Source organism: Excalfactoria chinensis, chromosome 2 (genome assembly GCF_039878825.1).
Source record: "Excalfactoria chinensis isolate bCotChi1 chromosome 2, bCotChi1.hap2, whole genome shotgun sequence".
In the NCBI taxonomy this organism is placed as follows: domain Eukaryota; kingdom Metazoa; phylum Chordata; class Aves; order Galliformes; family Phasianidae; genus Excalfactoria; species Excalfactoria chinensis.
The window spans coordinates 95,527,380-95,540,314 of NC_092826.1; the positions used below are offsets into that span (position 1 = coordinate 95,527,380).

The 12,935-nt window shown below is 42.7% G+C and overlaps 1 protein-coding gene across 1 annotated transcript in view; it reads left to right on the forward strand.

Moving 5' to 3' along the window:
• ITPRID1 (ITPR interacting domain containing 1) overlaps positions 1-12,935 on the forward strand; it is a 53,023-nt gene that overhangs the window by 29,444 nt on the left and 10,644 nt on the right. The window contains exons 7-9 of the mRNA XM_072330355.1: positions 7,657-7,742; positions 8,127-9,088; positions 11,346-11,350. Coding sequence (XP_072186456.1) covers positions 7,657-7,742; positions 8,127-9,088; positions 11,346-11,350 — 1,053 coding nt within the window. The remainder of the gene's footprint in view (positions 1-7,656; positions 7,743-8,126; positions 9,089-11,345; positions 11,351-12,935) is intronic.

Below are 12,935 nucleotides of genomic sequence, written 5' to 3' on the forward strand. Positions count from 1 at the left end.
GATGCAGAGTTGCTAAGTAGCTATTTATGCCATGGCAGTTTATGCCTTCCTGACCTCAGGTGCTCATGGTTAATATTTGGAGAACATATAGGCCAACATCCTCCCAGGGGAGCTGGGGACCCTGGGAAAGGAACTGGAGCCTGCACAGGAGGATGTGAAGCACCATGTGTGCACTCGGTCACAAGGTGTGAGAGCTCCCCTGGGGCTATGCACATGCCTCCTGCTAATGATGGCCCTGATCTACAGACCCCATGGCTAACAGCATAAGGAACTGAAGGCTGCATGCGGAGATGAAGCAAAATATCTGTGGCTTCCACTTGACAAGTGAGCCCTCTGCTTTACATCTCCCCTGACCAAGTCCAGGCATGCTGGGTGTAGCATCATGCATTCTTGTCCCATGTGAGTTCCTTGCAGACAACAGGGGGCACCGGGTTTTCCCCTATACCTAAATATATCAGTGTTACTCAAAATGATGGGGAGAAGAATACTGCAGATGGGTTGAGAAATGAGGTAACAGGGTTCTGACAAGCATAAGTAAATTCCTCAGAGGAGCCAGATTCTATTCACTTTGTAAGCTCTACTGGATATAGACCCCTCATTTGTGCTATTTGTGCAATACCTACTGTTATGGTATAGCATAGGTAGTAATGTACGGGGCTCTTTTTATCTTTTCACTTTGTCACACTGTCTTGGATCTTTGGCATGGAAACTCCCTTCAATTCATAGGGAGCAAGGGGTACACACATTTCTGAGCTTTGTTTTATAGGTTCTTTTGCTGCACCTAATGCATTTTGGGGTGCATTATTTGCTTCCATATAATATGACTATTCCAACAAGATGGTTTATCTGGTTACTGGTATAATGTTATTGAAAAACAAAATCTGCAAAAAGACATCGTTAAAAACTCTGTTTTGTTGTTGTTGTTGTTGGCCTTTGGAAACAAAATTTGTGGTTTATGTGCTGCTGCCATCTGGTGAGTATTCTGCTGAAATGCCACACAAAACTGAGCAGTAGCTGAATAGAGAGCGGCCAGTCCCACAGCATCAGTCCAGTGAGAGGCATTTCTAGACTAATCTCTCTTACTTGAAAAACAGTTGTAGATGTGTGTATTGTGTTTGACCAGAAAATAAACATGAATCAGATCTTTCTTAACTCAGTTCACTTGCTCATCCATTCTGCAGTGTGATAAGTGAATGTTATAGGAGTTGTACAGGAGTATTAAAAAGGGACTAAGAATTGACCCTTTCTTTTGCACTACGTAGCACTAAGTAGAATGCTTATTTTCATAGATAACAGTCAATAATCAGTGCAGTTTTCTATGAGGGAGCTACTTCCAACAGTAGGGAAAGACAGCATGGTTTTATTGCGCACACTGGAACTGGTATAAATAGCAACATTTATTTAACCAAAAATGCTGAAAATTGTACAGAATAATTTCTTCTGGTGCAACAAGGTCCAATGGGCTTCAGAAAATCTGCTTTGCTGGAAAACATCACCAAACAGAGTTCTTTGTGCCTTATGAGAAATTCATATTTTCAGTGGAGTTTTATCAGACCTTAGCAGCCATATAATGGAGCATAATACTTAAAATCGATTGGTGCCACTCCTGTCTGAGTAGCAGGAGAGGGGAGTAAGCTACTGCAGTTCTCTCATGGCAAGAGCAGGCCGACAGCTCTTACTACAGCGTCCTTTTCTGAGATGCAGTAAGGCAGTGCAGGGTGTCTAAAGGGGAAGGATACTACTAGATATCCAAAACAACCTCATTTCTATTTTGGAAGCACATTCATGTATTTTCAAAAATACATTTTTGAAACTTATTGATTTTTTTTTCCTTTATTTATTTTTTTAAAGCATGTTGCAGAGTTTCAGAGAATCAGAACCATCATATCTCTCACTTGCCCTCACCAGAGCTATTATGCTGAGCAGCTTTGTTGAACAGCTTTAGTATTTTATGTCTGTGTTTGAGAAGCAAAACACAGAATGGGTAGAACGTAAGAAAACGTCCTTTCAGTTCTAGCACTTCTGTGAACACAGTGTAACCTTCATTCAACCTACTTCTTACTGCAGTGGTTCTTCCATTCTGTTGTTGTTGATTTCAACTATTGCTGAATCCAAGTGTTTTTCAAGCCCCAATCAGTGAGGTATTTATGTGTGCACTAAACTCTGGGCATGGGAACATTATCCATAGTCTTAAGCCTGAATCTAGTTTTCTTGCTGAACTTAGCATAAGCATTTAAGCTGTAATGATGCTAGTGCCTTGAGAGTTCTGTGTGAGGTATCAAAGTGCTTTTGCCTTTGCTTAGAGAAAAAGTCAGATTAAACCCTTCAGACTTCTTTTTTCTTCTCAAAATACCCGACTACCCTGTAGCACCTCTGTGTTCTTTAGTCCCTTGTACAAATAGCTTTAGAAATGCTTAACCACATCAAGGTCCAGCAATATTTAAATGACTGCAAGAATCTGAACAGCATGGTTAGGCTGCAGTTGGCCATCCTGCTTTTTCTTATGACAGGAAGAGAAGCCGAAATTTTAATATGTGAATTTGAAATTCAAATTAGCATAAACGCTCTTTCATTCAAAGTTATTGTGCTTGTAATTCCCTAAGTAATCAAATGAGGTAGAAGACAAACACCGGAGAGCACCGATCAACATTAATTTGATTCAGTAGACGTGCAAAAAATATGGATTGTTTACAGTTAATGCAGAAGTTCTCATGGCATCTTTTCACGTTGTGAGTATTCTCCTGGATAGAAACTAGAAAGAGGTTGTGTTGTTTGTAGCCAAGTCCACAGAAAACCAGCTGCAGAGTATTCAGAGGAACCCAGAACTGCACTTCAGCACTTATTTTTTACTAATTAGGGAATATTCTTTCATTAGTGGTAAACCAAGGAGCCCAGGAGCTTCAGAAAGTTCCTGTACTGAAATCTGCTGAAAATGGAAGCCACTGTATCTGCATGCAAATAAGGAGAGAAAGTCTCTTAATGAATTTGGATTGATCAAGTAAAGGGCTGAAAAGCTGTGGGACCTTTGGGATCTGGAAGGTATATACTTTCTTATGTGATACAAAACGAAGCAGAAACCTGATTAGATAGTTCCTCTAACCTATTTTTATTTAAAATTCAAGCAGAATAGAAATGGGATGCAAGAGCTGAACTATCCCAGTTCAATTAGCACAAAAAGGCGAAGAGCCAAGGTTTTCCTCACCAAGGTCTTTAGGGGCAATTCTCAGGTTTCCGCTTTCCAGCATAGCCAGATGTATTCTCCACACAAGGCCCAGAGTTGTAATTTTTAGCTCATAGTTGAATACTGGTCTGCGTCTCTACTTCTTCTCCAAACATACTTTATCTTTCCTTTGTGTGATTCTCTGCATGTATTTGCAGAATCTCTACAGATTTGGGTGTCTCCACACAGTAGGAGAGCTGTGTGGAGCTCCATGAATAATGAATAGTTTGGTTCAGTGGATGAGCCAAATGATTGGGGAAAAATGTGATTTGGGTAAACTAGAAATGAAAACATGTTTTGCTTAACGTTCAGGCAATTTAACCCATTATTATTTTTTATTTTTTTTTTCACCTTTCTCCTTTCGATTAAAAAATGTCGGATTTGTTTCAGAAAACAAACAAACAAACCAAACCAAACACATTTGAATGTGAAAGGAATGTAAATCTTGCTGGCCCATCCTTCTGTCTTTTTGGCCAACTTGTATTCTTTCTTAAGCAACAACATCCAGTTTGAACATGCTCAGAAAAACTGGTAGAGAGATGAATTGGTCCTGGGAGGTCTAGACATAGTAGAAATTCAAGCTATGGCTATCCTCACCATATACTACACCCTGCCAAGAAAACTGTACTGTTACCATTGGCAAACTAGCAGCCTTTATAAAGAAGGAAACTCTGTTTCTCTACAGGATGGTATTAGACATGCTCTAATTTTCATTCTCAATCCCTGTTTGGGATGCTAGGTGGAAATGAAGTGAGAGATCTGCCCAGGCTTCACCCAAAGCAGTTTCCCCAGTATACAAATGCTGTCTTCCGTTATGCAAACATTACCTGAATCAGGTATGCAGACATTAAATCAAACTGTTTTTAAATAGACTGTAACTGATCTGCCTCAATTTGTAAAGAACACCGACTTTGATCGAGTTCTGACCCAGACCACAGCACAGCACAGCTCTGCATTTCTCCTAGGAGTGTATTGTTCAGCTCAAAGTCCTCATAGGAGCACTTAGACAATTTCTTCAAAGCTTTTCACCTCACCTTGCATCGGAGGGCCGTATTTTTTCTTACTAAGTCTTGGTTTTAATTCAGACTCCCATGGAAATCACACAAATTTTGTCTGGCTATCAATGAAATGTTCTGTCTCATCTATTAAAAACTCCTTATGTTCATCTGAGTAGTTTTGATGTAGCCTAGCACACTGGGTAGGCTCTCACATGTCAGTGTGGGATGCAATGATTAAATTAGGCATCTGAATGTACTTGGAATAGATCCGCAGCACAGACCCTCAGAGACCTCACTTTACGTGGAAAAAAATGGAGAATTTAAGCCTTTACTCTAGGAGTATTAGTTTATTACACATCTATCATGTACATAGGTGCAAATCAGGTAAGCCTAACTCAGATCACCTTCACTGATATGAGTGAACGGTTCTTGAAATGGTTCTGCTTCTACTATAAATTACTTTCTATTTTGCTTACACAAGACCTGTAGAAACTGGGTTAATTCTCAGAAGGGTCAGAATATTCTATAATATAACCACTTTTAAATATATACACAGGCTTTCTGAATGGTTTGAAACTTGATGTTTATTCAGTGAGAATGATGACAGCCAAACACATGATACCTACTTTCAGGGGAAGTCAAGCGAGACACACAGAAATCTTCCTGTAGTCTAACTTGATCTGCAGTCCTTTCTCCCAGCCTTTTTTTGTTTTCCATGAAGCATCAGCCCAGAGTGCACCGTCACATACTTTGGTTACTTCTCCAGCTAGTGCAGGAAATTATAAACATGGGTGTATGGCTGGTTGTTTGCGATATATGAACACAACTGACTGTCCTGCTGAAGCAGATGCTTTACAGTTATTGTAATGACCGGGCCAAACCTGGCAGGAGCCACCTGATTTTGACCAGATCAGATGATGAATTCTAACAGCACTCCTCTTCCATTTAAAGTTGGTCCTACAAGGAGCATTCCAGCTTCATAACTTGTGTGTTTTGGGATTAAAACAGTTACCTTGGAACACTAAATAAGCAGACAGCATGGTCTTCTAAGTCTGCAGATGTAAAGCTTGAAGAGGGTCTCTCTCTCATGAGACACTGTTCTGAGCCTCGCAGTGGTTGAAACTATAGCAGCTGAAGCATTTCTGCTTCTCAAATTGGAAAACTACAGGCCAGATCGACGCACTGGAAGCAACAGCTGGCAAAGACGCAAAGGGTAATTGAAACAGCTTTTAAAAAAAGTTCAAAGAATATGTAGAGAATTCTCCCTGGAGAATAGGCTGAGCCATGATGCTGTTTGTGGGAAACTGCAAGAATGAGTTTTGAGACCACCCACAAGACAGGCATTTTTCAGCAGGCTTCATTGCAGGTTTTGTAATATGTGAGATAGGAACCGTGTATTTCTCATCTGAAAAAGGAAAAGTGAGTGACGTGTGGGTGATGCTACCAAGTGATAATGCAAGTAATTATTTTCTTTTTTTTAAAGGTAATATGTGGTTTTGGTTTTGCAGTTGCTGTCTACAAATAGATTGCATGATTTTCATCAATTTATGCCCAAGATACACCTAATCAAGTCCATAGTTTCTTAATGTGTGAAAACATTATGTATAGACACGTTTTGGGGTTTTTCCAGTTCACACAAAGGAGAATTAATAGCTCATGTCTCAGAACTGCTTGAAGAACTGTCTCATTCTCATGCATAAAACCAGAAAATAAAAAGTGTTAAGACTCAGTAGTAGTTATGTATGCAGGGAAGAAGAGGGGACGTATCCAGAGAGTCTGCCTCCATCCTGTTTCTTTTCTAGCACAGTCCCTTAGCTTCCTTCCCATACTCTGGTTCTGTTTTTGTGCCAGCTATCTGAGAATGAAGGCACTATGATCATAAATGTTATCTGAAAATGTGTTATCCAAGGGCTGAGAGTTAATCGGGATGTTCTGGATACCTGTGGGTTTACTCTCTAGCATTTGTACTTTTGAAGAGGACTGGCTTATACTGATGAAACTGGATAGCTAATGTTGTATAATTTAGGTGCAAATGCTGAAGTAAAAGCTTATTTATCCAGATGATGTTGGTGCTAGATTACAGATCTTCTCTGGAATAGATCTAGAATATTTTTCTTTTGCTTTTATGTCTTACCATGCAATCCTACATCATTTCTACTTGTTACTGTTCTTATTATTCTTGTTATATTGCCGAATCCCACCAAAAATCAACCAAGGTTGCTCAAAGTAAGGACAAACTGATCTAGTGAGACGCTAGGGCAGCTCCCTCTCCCTGCAGAATTCACCTGGCTGAAGCCACACAAATTACACATTGATGAGACTTGGCAGGAGCCAGTTCTAGCAACCAACTGTCAAAAGACAACATGCTTAGTGAAGGAAAACAAATGGCTGGATTATTTATAGATTACTTACATTGCATATGTTGTGCAAATATATCAAAAATGAAATCTGCAGCTGATGATTAAACTGGAGGATAAGTGAGCATCATCAGCAGTAGCTATCCTGAGCACATGTTATTATTTCTTCTGGTCATGGTGATATTGCAGCTTTCTGGGGAACAGCACCAGGGTCAAGAATGTTTCTAGAAAATGGTGAAGAAGAATATTTCTAGGAGGTGTGGCTGGAAAGCTGCCTGATGGAAAGGGACCTTGGTGTGCTGATGGACAGTCAGCTGAATATGAGCCAGCAGTGTGCCCAGGTGGCCAAGAAGGCCAATGGCATCCTGGCTTGTATCAGGAATGGTGTGGTGAGCAGGATTAGGGAAGTCATCCTGCCCCTGTACTCGGCATTGGTGAGGCCTCACCTCAAGTACTGTGTTCAGTTTTGGGCACCTCAGTACAAAAAGGACATGGAGGTACTGGAGCAGGTCCAGAGAAGGGCAACGAGGCTTGTGAAGGGCCTCGAAAATCAGCCCTATGAGGAGAGGCTGAGGGAGCTGGGGCTGTTTTGTGTGGGGAAAAGGAGGCTGAGGGGAGACCTTATTGATCTCTTCCAGTACCTGAAAGGTGCTTACAGTGAGAGTGGGAATGGTCTCTTCTCATTGGTGACAGATGACAGGATGAGGGGAAATGGACTGAAGTTGCACCAAGGTAAGTTAAGGTTGGATGTTAGGAAACACTTCTTTACAGAAAGGAAATGAAAAGCACTGGAATGGGCTCCCCAGGGAGGTGGTTGTGTCACCGTCCCTGAATGTGTTTAAGAGCCATTTGGATGCGGTGCTCAGAGATATGATTTAGCAGAGGGTTGTTAGAATTAAGGTACTATGGTTAGGCTGAGATTGGACTTGATGATCTTCAAGGTCTTTTCCAACCTGAGTAATTCTATGATTCTAGAAGTAGAAAATACACTTGAAGTGCCCCTGGTTAGCTCTGTATTTACTTTGGCCAAGTGCTGCTATTTGCTTTCTTTGTTATTTTTCTCATCTTTTATTTTCCCCAGCAGAAATGATGGAGACAAGAACAAGCAGCTGCCAGTCAGACAGCAGTGGGTTCATGGAAGAGCTGCCAGAACCCTTAGTACTACAAGTAAGGAATCAACAATATTAGTCATTGGGTCTATGAAAACTCTGTAGCCTTGGCACAAGTAACAAAACGTAAAAATTCTTCTAAAAATCATGGAGTCACAAAAGCTTCATGGATACAAATTCATCCTCCTAGAGAACCTCAGAAGGCAAGAAGCATTCCCAGAGTTTTATCTAACTCTTCCACCAGAGTAATGCATGGATAGATAAGAAATGAGACAATAATTTTTGATTATTTAGTTTGCTGGTATTTAAAGATGTATTTAAAGAGACTTCATGTGCAGAGATGTCCAGGACAAAATGATGAGCAAATGTTTGTGTTGGTAACATGATGAGATTTCAATTCCTCTTTGTTTTTCTCTCTTTTATTTCTTTCTTTTTTCTACAGAATGCATCTTTGTCAGGAAAGATGAATATTTTTTCTGATCTCTACGACCAGCAAACAGCTCTGTCACATGCGACAGAGTCTTCTCTGTCAAATCAAGATTTCCAACAAAATCAAGATGATTGTATTGGTGAAGTCTTCATCACAGCTCGTGAAAGCATCGTGACAGTATCTAGACCAACAGAAGCATACAGAGATCAGGGAGAAGAGTTTTCCCTCCTGCCAGCTGCAGAAAATGGTGAGCATCAGGCCTGTAATGCTGAGCTGCAGAGTTGTGTCCAAGACAGATTATGTGGCATGAAAGAGTATAAAACTGAAAGACAGCACCTTGGAAAAGAGGAGTGCATAGAAGAGAATACTCCTTCTTTTAAGGGTGACACTCAAGACGAAGGAGAGCCTGTCTCATCAGAATTTCATTGTCAGTTTTATTTCAGTACAGGACACAAAAATATGAATGCAGCCCTCACTGAACTGAGTGATACAAACCCTGTATTCGTCACTGAGAGCAAGATCAGAGATGATGATGAAAGTGAGAGAGGCCTGATGAAAAAGGATAGTGAAGTCACGTGTCACAGAGATGTCCACAGAGACTATACAGAATGTGGTGAAGAACTGTGGTGGGGTGTGGAAGTGGTCGTCAGAAATGGTGACCTGCTTGCAGCAAATGAGACAAACAGGCAAAGGTTTTGTAAAATGGGTGCTGATGGAAAAAAAATAAGATGCTCCTCCAGAAAGGGACTCCCAGAAACTCTGAGTAAGGGCTGTGCTGCTCCAAGCTGCTCTTCACAAGTATCTCACAGGCCTCCCCCATGCCGAGCAAAAGGGCCAGGATTAAGTTCACCCAACAGTCAAGAGAAAGGGGGCACAAAGCAAATGTTAGGCACTAAGAAACCAGAACTGGGAGACCCTGTCCAAAACTGTGAAATGACTCGTACTCCTCTGAGATCTGTTACTGTTCAGATGCTGTATGGGAGATTGGTAATCACAGCCTGAACCTCTGATTAATCAGCTGAGGCAAGTATGGGGTCAGCTGTGGGAGCACAGGTGAGAGTGATGTAGCTGTGCTCCCGGAAGGGGTGGAGCTTGACTCCATCCCCTCTGAGACCTCATTTAAGGGCTGACTCCCACTGGAGCAGTATCTCTTGGAGATCGCTCACCAGGGAGGACTGCCTCAGCTGCTTCAGTCAAGGCACCACCGTTGGTGAGTTTTCCCTTTACTCATTCACTTATATACCTTCTGTACATTTTGTTTCCATCTGTACATTTAAAACCAATACATTTGGCGAGCCAGGCAGGAGCCTGCAAATATCGGAAAAAAAAAATGTCTTTCCTGTGGAATGTGTTTAGCTGGTTCAAGGGGGAGAAGATCACCCCCTTAGGGAAAATCCTCCCTGGACAAATACCAGGGTTTGAGGCATCCCCATATTTTCAATTAGCGACGATTATAGAACAATGGGGGCCCTTACGGGTAACGGGCAATATGTCCCCTTACCATCTAACTGAATACTTTCAGGGGTTGCAAAAAGATATTTTGACAACCAAAGAAAGGCAAATGGCTGCATCCATGGCTGCTTGGCCTTTATTGAATGCTTTAAATCAGGCAGAGGTTAAATCAGATAAGATTGAACATGAAAATCAATTATTAAAAGCCCGCATTGAAAAATTGGAGGGCGAAATTAATCTATTAACGGGGAAAAATTCATCATTTTTTTCAAACACCCCCCAAATTAGATATATTACAATGGATGATAGTAAGGATCCTGAAACATCGGATCAAACTAAGGTCACCAAATCTGACCTAGAAGAGCCACTTAAGACGGACTTATTAGAAGTCCGTCCTATGGTAACCCAAAAAACAAAAAAAGTCCAGGAGCGACCAGCAGGGGTGCCTCCTGATCAATGGACCCCTGCCGACTCCTATTTACACGTAACAGCACGTCCATATACACCCACTGAACTTATGGATCTAGTACAGCGCTTCAGGCAAAGACCAAGGGAAAGTGTCCCAGCCTGGCTGTTACGATTATGGGACTCGGGAGCTGAAAGTGTAATAGTTAGCGGCTCCGAGGTATCTAAACTAGCAACTATAACAGTCCATCCTGCCCTGAGGCAGAGATTGTACTCAGGGTCCCAGTTCCCTGAAGAGAATCATTCGATCGTAGATTGGATAATGGCTGCCTGCCGTATGGTATGGTCAAATAAAACAGACATGCCAATACATACAGGAATGTGGTCTTCTATGGAAGACCTACAAAATTATATCCGGGAACTAGGCATGCGAGAGGCTGTCTATGAAGATGTATCTGTTAGTCCGGACATGGTGAAGTTTTCCGCGGGAATGAGGGACCTAATCTTACAACAGGCTCCCTCACATATGTATGGAACATTGGTTTCTATATTGAATCCTCTAGTGGCCGCAGAGGCAGCAGTCCAACATGCTGCCCAATTGGTAGCGGACCTGGGGGAAACGGAGCGCCTAAGAACCAAGCGCAATATTAGAGTAATTGAAGATCCTGAAGTTTTTCCAATAGCCCGAGCCAGGAGATCGGCTCCACGAACCCCTCGGGCGGGACCCATTAGGGTGTCCCGAAAACAAATGTTTAATGATCTACTCCGAGCAGGTGTTCAATTTGCCAAAATTGATGGGCAGCCCAATCACGTTCTGCTTCAGTTGTGGAAACAGCTGAAGGATGAACAAAAATTTCAAAACCGCCCCAAAAGACCGGGGATAAGGCTTATAGAACGACGACCAACAACAGTTTGGAATCTAGAAGACTTTATCGTGCCAAATAGGAAAAAGAGGCCACCTCAGGTGCCTCGGGTCACAGTACCAGAGGCATCAGAGGTAAAAGACCTGAATCTGGCCCAGTTTATGGCGTGATGAGGGACGTCAGTCACCCTAGGGCCTCTAGACGGGACCGGAGGCCCTATGTGGAATTGACAATATATTGGTCCCGAGAAAATGTGCAGAAGGTTATGGCCCTCGTTGATACGGGGGCGGAAACATCTATAATTTATGGAGATCCAACAAAATTCAGAGGGAACAAAGTAATGATTGGAGGCTTTGGGGGACAGACCGTTCCAGTCACCCAAACTTGGGTAAAATTGGGGGTCGGGCGCCTCCCACCACGGGAGTACAAGGTATCTATTGCCCCAATTCCGGAGTACATATTGGGAATTGATATCTTGTGGGGTCTGGCTCTCCACACAACAGTGGGAGAGTTCCGGTTGCGGCAGAGATGCATTAGTATCCGGGCAATTCAGACAATATTGAGAGGCCATGCAAAACATGAGCCTATTTGTCTGCCCAAGCCACGTCGGATTACTAATGTAAAACAGTACAGACTCCCAGGTGGGCAGGATGAAATAACAAAAACAGTGCAGGAATTAGAAAGAGTGGGTATTATAAGGCCTGCACATAGCCCGTACAACTCCCCAATATGGCCAGTGCGAAAATCGGATGGAACATGGAGGATGACAGTGGATTACAGGGAATTAAACAAGGTCACGCCGCCCGTTCATGCAGCCGTACCCAATATTGCCTCCCTAATGGACACACTAAGTAGAGAAATTAAAACGTATCACTGTGTCCTAGACTTAGCGAATGCATTCTTCAGTATTCCGATTAGTGAAGAATCACAAGACCAGTTTGCATTCACATGGGAAGGCAGGCAGTGGACTTTTCAGGTTCTGCCGCAAGGGTACGTGCATTCACCTACTTTTTGTCATAATTTGGTGGCGCGTGATCTGGCTAAGTGGCAGAAGCCACATAATGTAAATTTATATCATTATATTGATGACCTCCTGTTAACATCCGATTCATTAGAGGCGGTGAGACAAGCAGCAGATTTATTGATAGCTTATCTGCAGAAGAGAGGGTGGGCTATAAACCCACAGAAGGTGCAAGGTCCGGGGTTATCTGTAAAATTCCTGGGAGTAATTTGGTCCGGAAAAACCAAAGTACTACCCAGTGCAGTAGTGGATAAAGTCCAAGCGTTCCCAGTCCCTACAACATCAAAACAGCTACAAGAGTTCTTAGGTATATTAGGGTATTGGCGCTCCTTTATACCTCACTTAGCTCAGTTGTTGAGGCCATTGTATAAGCTTACCAAGAAGGGTCAATCATGGAACTGGGGGAAGGTAGAACAAGATGCTTTCCAACAGGCAAAGCTGGCAGTTAAACAAGCCCAGGCATTGGGTATATTTGATCCGACCCTCCCAGCTGAACTAGACGTTCATGTTACCCAGGATGGTTTTGGCTGGGGCCTGTGGCAACGCCAGAGTTCTGTTCGAACCCCCATTGGATTCTGGTCTCAGGTTTGGCACGGAGCAGAAGAAAGATACAGCATGATTGAAAAACAGTTATTGGCTGCCTATTCAGCGTTACAAGCGGTAGAGCCAATAACGCAAACAGCAGAGGTTATAGTTAAAACTACATTACCGATCCAGGGGTGGGTAAGAGATCTAACTCACCTTCCTAAGACAGGGGTGGCCCAAGCACAGACGGTAGCACGATGGGTCGCCTATCTAAGTCAAAGAAGCAGCTTGTCTTCGTCTCCACTCAAGGAGGAATTACAGAAGATCTTAGGCCCAGTGACATATCGCAGTGATACGCCGAAAGAACCAATGGTCGCTCCACCAGAGAAGAGCCCTGTTCAGGAAGGAAGATATCCTATTCCTGAAGATGCCTGGTATACGGATGGGTCCAGCAGAGGCAACCCGAGCAAGTGGCGAGCTATAGCATACCATCCCTCTACTGAGACAATCTGGTTTGATGAGGGGGATGGTCAGAGCAGCCAATGGGCAGAATTA